At 43.7% G+C, this 9,658-nt stretch overlaps 1 protein-coding gene across 1 annotated transcript in view; it reads left to right on the top strand.

Annotated features, from left to right (window-relative positions):
• The first annotated feature begins 1,563 nt into the window (after positions 1-1,563).
• plrdgb (PITP-less RdgB-like protein) overlaps positions 1,564-9,658 on the top strand; it is a 59,554-nt gene continuing 51,459 nt past the window's right edge. Inside the window, exon 1 of the mRNA XM_053647965.1 lies at positions 1,564-1,927. Coding sequence (XP_053503940.1) covers positions 1,903-1,927 — 25 coding nt within the window. The 5' untranslated portion in view covers positions 1,564-1,902. The remainder of the gene's footprint in view (positions 1,928-9,658) is intronic.

Below are 9,658 nucleotides of genomic sequence, written 5' to 3'. Positions count from 1 at the left end.
TTGGGGAGCAGTAAAGATACGCAAACAGGGGTGTGGCCAGGGGTGTGGGGTGGGGGCAGGCAGGTTAAACCCAGTGATTTTCTTGGGGTGACAATCTAGTAGTGAGGGGCAAAATACTAATTAGTATCCATCATAAATGACACTTTTTATAGCATCCCAGCCCTAAGGCACACACATTAGCAACAGTTGTTTGCGCGCTACTAAAAAAGCCACAGCTAACATAACGTTAGCCTACATCATAGACTTAAAGTATATAGAGAGTGTACTTGTGGAGTTGTCATTTATACTATTTGCGCTGTACATGGTGTTACCAGTATGGCGTCCAAAACGGGAAACAATATATAAAAATTGTATTTGCATATTTTCTGGCTCTATATGACTATATGGCTTCAAACTAGCACTAGTAGTGGTTGTTGCTGCTGAGTACTGGTCCACAAGCATTCGTTTACAGTGAGGGTGAGGTGAGAAGGCAAGCCAAGGAGAGTGCACCTAGGTCGGCGCCTCGGCCGGGCTCCAGTAATACTGTGGTCCGGTTCTCCAAAAAAAAAAAAAAAAAAAGTATTGCTTGAATAAACAAAGTCTATGAACTGGGGACTTTTAAAATGATCAAATGAAACATAACGAGGCCTGTGGCAGTGCTTGAAATGTCATTTTAGCTAGAAATAGAGCTCCAAAGTCGGCTAAATAGCCCGTTTTCTGCAGCCTCTTTCTCAGGCACTGTAGATCGCAGAGGCCTGGGGATATCGTGTAGTTTTTAGAAGTTATACCGTTGGCACGTGTCGGTCATTTCGATCAGGAGTTATGTGCCTACCGGGCACTTCACACGTACAGACGATTCCCATTTTGGTAATGGCACAGGCTCTCCACAACCAAATGCGATCACATGACCGCTTTTCTCTATTTATCTTTTAATTCAAAGGGCTAGATCTTATGACGTAACCGTTACAAATTCAATATCATTAGCTATTTGTTAGATAATAGCCAATGTTACAATGTTACACTTCTAAATAATAAGTATCGTTAAATTAAGTTTTTATGTTAACGTTTACGCCGTATTTGTTGGTTGTGGTCAGTTCTTTTGTGAGCTAGGTAAACTTGTTTGTTTCCGCATGACGTTACAGTCCTCGTTCACAGTCCTCGCCACTGGACATTCTCACAAAACCATCTCAAATGTCCAGGTGTGTAATCAGGTGTAAGTGCAAATTAGACATGAAGGTAACATGTAGGCGAACACAGAGTGAATTCACCCCCCCCCTTTTAAAATAAATAAATAAATAAATAAAAGGCCGTTTCTGTCAATGGTGTCACTTTTAGTCATCAGAATAACCCGAACACAACCTGTCACCTGTGTCACCTGTGTAGCAAACTAAATTGGTCGGGTTTTTCGTGTTCAGTAGGGAAAATGAGTCAAGTAGGTAAAGTTTAATGATAACAGGTCATTTTGACCCGCAACACAACGGCGCGAGACTGAGAGTCGGTCGTCTGGCTTCAGAGTTCTGTCAGGAGTGAGAGACCGAGCCTCCAGCGAACGCTGATTGGTTGATGAGAATCGGACCTGGAAGGTGATTGGAGAAAGCCGCGGCCTCGGCGCATTTGATTGGTCACGCGTAGTTGCGCGCAGAGCATCTGGTGTGTGTGTGTGTGTGTGTGTGTGTCATTAACTTTCGATGTTACCTGAGACTGAGGAAACAGCTGAGGGTTTTTTTTTTTGGGGAGGCGCGAAAGTGTTGCACTGACAGGCGCGCGCTCCGACTGGGCACGAGAACCAGGGACACTTTCTTGATACACACATACACGCACGCGCGCACAAACACACACACACACACACATACACACACACACTCGCGCGCGCGCAAACACAAACACACACACACACACACACACACACACACACACACAGGGATGGCGAAAGAGACACGAGAGAAAGGTAAGATGTTGTTGTTGTTGTTGTTGTTGTTTAGACATTCAGAAGCGTTCAGAGTGAAAGCTTCACGTGCACCGATGACAGAATCGGTGTTTAATGGCGCGGACTGCTGGAATGCCCTGGCGGGTTTTACGGGCACCGATGTTGCACGGGGTGACGCACTGACATTTCAGCCGAGCCCGCGTGAAGAGGTGTGTCTGAGGCAGCAAAAGGCAATTCATCCAGTTGAGGCGATTCATTACAGAGGCTCTCAAACAGGAACATGACACAAAATGTCCATTTCTCGTCGGGATCAAAGAGAGAGAGAGAGAGAGAGAGAGGAGCTCTGTGGAACTCTGCATCCAGTACCATCACAGCACATATTCCCTCATACCTGGCTTTCTGAAAGTTCTCCTGACCTTCATGCAGGATCCGACTCCACATCCTCTCCCTCTGGGATTGTGTAACCTGTGCATGTCTGTCTCTGGTCGGGAGATGTGATGATAAATGATTTAGAATTCATTTATGATTTCCTCGTTTACACCCGAACAAGTTTAAAGTGCTGCCGGTGTCAAAATGGGTGGTCCAGAGGTTATCCTGTAGGTGTCCCTTGGTGTTGGACGGTGGACACCGATGTGATGGTATAACCAGAAAGAAAGAAACAAACAAAGAAAATGAATTCATTTATTTTTACCATTTAGTTTCGATATTAGAAGATGCCACGAGATGATGTGATACGATTTCGTTTCACAACACGACAAATCGATGTATTTATCACACCACTGAATGGACTACGGAACAACTTTGATTCCTAAGTCAACAGTTTGATGTTTGACGATACGAATACGATGCAATTTTGGCTCCTAAGAGAACGATTCGATATAACGAATCTGCTACGAGGCGATTCCGTACAATTCGATACGATACGATATTTGACGATAGCACTGAACTTGTTACGATATGATGCGATTTCGGTTCGCGAGGCAACGAATCGATATATTTATCATACCACTGAATCTGCTACGATACCACTTTGATTCTCAAGTCAACAATTTGTTATTTGACGATACCACTTTATCTGCTATGATACGGTACGATGCGCTTTCGGTTCCTAAGGCAACGATTCAGTATGTTACGATGCCACTGAACCTGCTACGATATGAAACGGTACGATGCGATTTCGGTTCCCATGGCAATGATTCAATATTTGATGAAAGCGCTAAATCTGCTCTGATACGATTTCGATTCGTAAGTCAGCAGTTCGATAGCAGACGATACCACTGAGTCTGCTCTGATACGATACGAAGCAATTTCGGTTCCTAAGACAACGATTCGATACATCACGTTTACCACTGAATCTTCTAGACCCGATACCCCAGGATACGATATGATACGATTTCAGTTCACAAGGCAACGATTCGATATTTGACGATACCACTGAACCCGTTACGATATGATAATATGATGTGATTTTGTTTCAAAAGACGACGAATCAATATATTGATTATATCACTGTATCTGCTACGATACCAAGTTGATTCTTACGTCAACAATTTGATATTTTAATCTGCTGCAACATGAGCAGAAAACATGGTACGACGGTGCAGTCTGGCTGTGCGTCGTCCCTTTTCGAACCATCCCTCGTCTGGGAAAAAATCGTTGGAGTTTAATGATTTCGAAGATCTCAACTCGGACATCTACGACATAACTCCGAGAAGATCTCGGCACCTTCTGGCCGGTCAGATTCACGCTTTCAGCAGAGCGTGCGTTATCGCTTTGACCTTTTTAGACCTGATACTATGATAAAACACAGATGTGAGACACTGTTCCAGGTATGAACATGCATCATGGATTGTTTTGACGCTTCATGCTCCAGATCTCTGAGAGAGTTCTGTAGTCAGAAGTGAAGAATAGCGTCGAGTGTTGCGGCAGAACCATCTATAGACGTATCTCAGACGTATCTCCATCTATAGACATGCCATCTCATAGTGGCACGTCGGAACATCAAAAAAAACGTGCCCCTGCGCCTAGCAGATGGGTTTGAATGCTTTTAATTAACGTGTATATCTAGTTTCACTCGAGCCTGATCATGTATAATCAGACGCGAGAGCAAACACCATGTCGGTGTTTCATATAGCGTAGCTGCTGATTCCTCCAAATGTACTGAAATAGTAAATAGTAAAGGAAAGTAAAATAAAAATGTAAATATTTACGATACGTCGATAATTATTCGGGGAAAACGTTTACAGCTCCAGTTTTTCAGTTATTATGTTTTGTTTACAAGGACAGGACAGTTTTCACGTTATGGGGACATTTGTCCGGTCCCCACAAGGTAAACAGATTTTTTTTTTTCTAAACCAGAAAGCAGCTTTTATTTTAAAAGAAACAACTAAAAGAACCGAAACATTTCCTTTTAGTTTATGGAAGTTGACATTAAGGTTCATTTTAAGTGTAGCATAGCATTGATTTAGCTAATACAGTCAGTTGATGGTCCTCACTAGCACTGAGGGCAATTGCATGTTTAACCATGTGAGGTACTTTACTATTTCACCCTTAATTAGCATCCGAGTCAGTAAGTACAGCTCAGTACGTACAGCTCCTGATAAAAATGCAGATTATGGTGATTTCCTGTAGCGACTCGACTGGGTTTTTAATCAAACTGTTGTCGCTGTGTCCGCACGTCTGGGACTTATCACTGCGCCGTGATTTGCTGAGCTTTAAACATGACTAATCTTGGAATGCAGGCCTCACTGAAGGGCCTTTAAACTTTGGAAAGTCATAAATCTAGCCATAAAAATAGAAATAGTCTAAAACCGTGAGCTCGCTTGAGCATAACATTGGCATATGCTCAGTGTTAAATCCGAAATCAGAGTCCAGGCTTGATTCCGTCGAACGTGTAGATCCGAAAGTCGCATAAAAGTTTATTTCCTTCTATCCAAACGTTGAGGTAGGAAGTGACGAGAGAACAAATAAAGGCTGTCTGTGTCTCTACGGATGTCTGTTATTTATGATGCACTTGTTAGTGAGGTTACTCATGAGAGGACAGCTGGACCGTCTGAAGCCTTTGTTCTGTTTGGTCGAAAAGACCAAGACGTTTGATTGCTCTCGTTTACAAAAACAAATGATTTGACGACGTAAATGGAGATTACATTTTTAAGACAGCTTTCACACCTACATGATACTTTTGCTTCTTTTGGTTTGGTTGTGTTTAAAAAACAAACAAGCAAACAAAAAAAAAAAAACATTAGCTGAAGGGTGTGTAGAGCTGAAAACGTTCTCGTAAAACACTCTCTTTTATTGGCCAGAAAATACACAGACAGGAAAAGATAAACAAGCCTTTTAGGGTGTGGTCTTATGTGGTGGAGCATAGAGAACATATCAGTGAGGCAGAGCGATATCACCCTGCAGCTCTTGCCTGGTTTCACACTAAGCAGGGTTGAGCCTGGTCAGTACCTGGATGGGAGAACACTAAGGTTACTGCTGGAAGTGGTATTAGGGAGTCCAGCAGGGGGCGCTCACCACATGGTCTGTGTGGGCCCTAATCTGGGCGGGGACACTTTACCGTCGGTTGGGTGAGACGTTAAAGTGAGGTCTCTCTGTGGTCGTTTAAAATCCCAGGACACTTCATGTAGGGGTGTAACCATGCTGTCCTGGTAAAATTGGCCCTTATCTATCATGGCCCCCTGATACTCTCCATCCCTGAATTACCTACATCACTCTCTCCTCTCCACCAATAGCTGGCGTTCTGGCACGCTATCATCCAGGTGGATGCTACACGCTGGTCGTGGTTCTGGAGATTTCCCCACCATGCAATGATAAGCGCTTTGAGTGCCTAGAAAGGCAGGGTGCCCTCTAGTGGTCCAGACTCCAGACTAGGGACCATGACACGCCATTTTTGGTTCACATCGTTCTTGGGTTGATTCAGGACGTAATAATACTACCAGCTTTTAAATCTTTTTCTATTCATAATTATAATTAAAGTGTTAGATTTGACACTCTGATGTAGGCGTATTTATTTTTTGTCGAAGGTCAAAATGTACCGTGTTTTTTCTGTTTCGGAAGAAAACCAGTGTCATTTTTAATCATTTCTGGCTGAAATATTTCATCAACATCCCTAATAAATCTAGTCGATTGATGTTAAGCGTGTTCAGTACTCGCGCAGCGTTCGCTCAGTCGAACACACTGATAGATTTGACTTCACGTTAATGTAGTCAAAACATTCTTCGTTTACTTTGACAGAAAGCGAGGACGACCCGTGAGTCGAGTCGAGAAAACGTGAGATGGCGGGAAGCAGAGGGCGGGGCTTCCAGGGGGCGGGGCTTCCAATGCGACATCCGTCAATGTCGGAGAGTTCGAGACACTTGCGCAAATCATTGTAGATTTATAAGTCGTTAGGCTCATGTCCTGTTTGATTGAGGAGATAAAGACGGCTCTTTTGGTGTATTTTTCGAGCGATAACTCGTACCAGCGTACTCCGATGTTACGTTATGGAACCCCTGTGCAAAATGCGTAAAGGTTGCCAGGTCTGGGAATGTAATATAATCAGAACAGACGTTATGTGAACAAAAAAAAAATCTGTTGTTTGTTGAAATTCTTGTGTGTGTGTGTGTGTGTGTGTGTTTTATTTTTTTATTTATTTTATCATAATTCACAGCACAGGTGCATGTTATGACTTGTTCCTGCGCCCACATACAGTATATCTCAGCACACAAGTGCCAGTAATGATACAGCAGCTAAAGCTATACACCTGGCCTTTCTCACCTTATCGCTGTGATCATGAGCAGCTGACAGACAGGTAGACAGACAGACAGGTAGACAGACAGGCGGACAGACAGGCAGACAAGTAGACTGACAGGCAGACAGGTAGACAGGCAGGCGAACAGACAGGTAGATGGGCAGACAGACAGACAGGTAGGCAGACAGGCGAACAGACAGGTAGATGGGCAGACAGACAGACAGGTAGGCAGACAGACAGGCAGACAGACAGACAGGCAGGCAGGCAGCCGAAGCTCATGCTGCTGGTTTGTTTATTTATTTGCTACTGCAGTGTTGGACTGTACTGCAAATACAATTTTTTGTTCATAACGCATTCATATGATGTTGGAAAATGGGGTTATTTCAGTCTACAAGTCTGTTCACACTACTGTGTGAAAACTCAAGACAAAAAGATCAGATTATAACCACACAAAAAAAAGCCCCGGATTTGCGCAATAATCCTCATGATGTGACAGTAGTTTTTACAGAATCTCTCTCTGTTTCTGCGATGTGTTTGCTGCACTTCCCAACACTTTTGTTTTCTAGCACTGAATAGTGAATAGCTTATGTGAGAAATGCATTTTTTCCTCATATATGCGATGCTACCGTAATTCTCAGTAAAAAAACAAAAAACAAAAACATTTGTCATGTTCTTTTGAGAACCCACAAGGCAACCCACACCTAACAAGCCAAAAACCTCTCACACTGATCAGCAGTAACATTAAAACCACCAACAGGTGACGTGAATAACGTTTATTATGTCGTTACGCTGGCACCTGCCAAGGGGTGGGATAGGCGGTTCTCGAAGTTTGTTGTGTTGGAAGCAGGAAAAATGGGCAAGCGTAAGGATCTGAGCGACTTTGACAAGGGCTTGTGATGGCTTTTTTGGTTTTGTGGGGTGGTCTTGTGGGGTGGTCTTGTGGGGTGGTCTTGTGGGGTGGTTTTGTGGGGTGCTCTTGTGGGGTGTTCTTGTGGGGTGGTTTTGTGGGGTGTTCTTGTGGGGTGGTTTTGTGGGGTGGTCTTGTGGGGTGGTCTTGTGGGGTGGTTTTGTGGGGTGGTCTTGTGGGGTGGTTTTGTGGGGTGTTCCTGGTATGCAGTAGTCAGTACCTACCAAAAGTGGTCCAAGAAAGGACACTTGGGGTCATGGGCGCCAAAGGTTTATTGATGCACGTGGGGAGCGAAGGCTAGCCCGTCTGGTCCGATCCCACAGAAGAGCTGCTGTAGCACAAAAATTGCTGAAAGAGTTTAAAAAAAAAAAGAAAACAGGCATTCAACGCTCCAGTAAAGCTCCTTGATGAGCGACATCGTAAGTTTTGGGTCACTGAAAAGAAAGCTATCGGAACACGCCCTCCAAGGTGAAGAAATTTTAAGAGCCAGTTTTCGTTTGGAGTGAGAGAAATATGTTTTGGATAATGTAATTTTTTTGCTGGTTTGTTTGTCTCTCATTAATCTTAAAGCTCTTGACGTTATTGTCGAGCCGGTTGAGATGACCGTAACTGCTGCTATCACTGGGCTGGCACGCTCATTGATAATCTGTTCTCTCTAATCTGTTAGGGTCTTAAAGGTTGTATAGTGAATACAAGGCATTGGAATAGTCAAGCTGAAGAACCCTTAAGTCCTTGATGAAACAGTTTGTTAATTGTCTACTGGCGAACTATTAAAGTTTTTCCTTCTAACAGCAGGGAGAGATTTCTCAGCAGATAGCTCCATTAATCCATGCTGACAAATTCACCGTCACATTTTTCTCCAGTCTGTGCATTATCCCTCCAAAGACGAATCTGTAGTGTCGAGAGTCTGTCTGCTACAGACACCCGGCAGATGACAGGTACACCCCGCGGCACAGATGTACAAGACAAGAGTAAGTAACAGAAAGAAAGATCCTTGAGCTTCCACATGAGGTTATTCATCTATTTTTGGTAACCCTTAGTTGAAAGAAATTTGGTAACATTATGAAAAAAAAAAAAACATCATCCATTTTTATACACAGCCCCAACGTTCCAGGAGATCAAAACTGACGAAACGAACTGAATTCGATGTGAAAATTTAGGACGAATCTGTTTGGTAATTGGTTGGCTTATGATCTGTAAACATTACCAGATGCTGTTTATCGTCCCGGGATATATTCTGCCAAGAATTCAGTGCAGCTTAATGTGGTGTAATGTGGTTTTGCTTGCAGAATTGTTCACTGTTCACCCTGCTGTCGAGAGAGCGTGAGATCGGGAGAGCAGAATCGTCCGGGTGGAAGCTGTGGACTGAGACACTAGCCAATCGGCGGCGCCTGTGAGCTCGTGTATGTGGAGGAGGGCGGATAGCGCTTCCTCCGAGGGTGTTACGCCGCCGTGGGATACTCTTAGTCCGTGTTAATGTTGTATAACTATCCAACTACCTGGGAGTAAATGCATTAGCTACATTTTTAGCCTAGTTAATTAGGTTTCTGGGCAATGAAAACATGAGCACATCGGAACTTCCACTTTCAAACGCTCTAACTAATCAATCAATTATTTGCCCAGCCCTGATCTCTCTAAAAATTCCTACACGTCCTTTACTGACGGTCATAGAAACGAATCTCTGCACTTTAAACGGTCGTAGTTAGCGTTCCGTTTTCTGATCGTTGCGGCCAAAAACGCTCGGTTTAACTACGTCTTTTTTTCGACTCTTGATTTCCACATTGTCCAAGAGTATAAAGCCAAAACAACAAAATCATGTTCCCGTCTAATTACCTTCACACTGAGTGCAGCCTTATTTTGTCCCCAGAATAAGAGTCAGGTAAAGTCCTAACTAGGGTTAACTTCTTTGCAGTTAGCAGAACACAACCCCCCCCCCCCCCCCATGTCCTCCACCGGTGCTTAGTCTGGAGCTGTGGGAGTTTATCCAAAATTCATACCTCTGAGTCTCGTGCTTGCGGATCTGAAGAGCTCATTTCTATATACACTTTGCTTCCACTCCAGCACTCCAGCTGGCAGACTGCACAAGGTGACTGAACGTAGATAATGTGACACT

Source organism: Ictalurus furcatus, chromosome 18 (assembly GCF_023375685.1).
Source record: "Ictalurus furcatus strain D&B chromosome 18, Billie_1.0, whole genome shotgun sequence".
NCBI lineage: Eukaryota > Metazoa > Chordata > Actinopteri > Siluriformes > Ictaluridae > Ictalurus > Ictalurus furcatus.
This window is presented reverse-complemented; position numbering and strand designations above follow the sequence as displayed.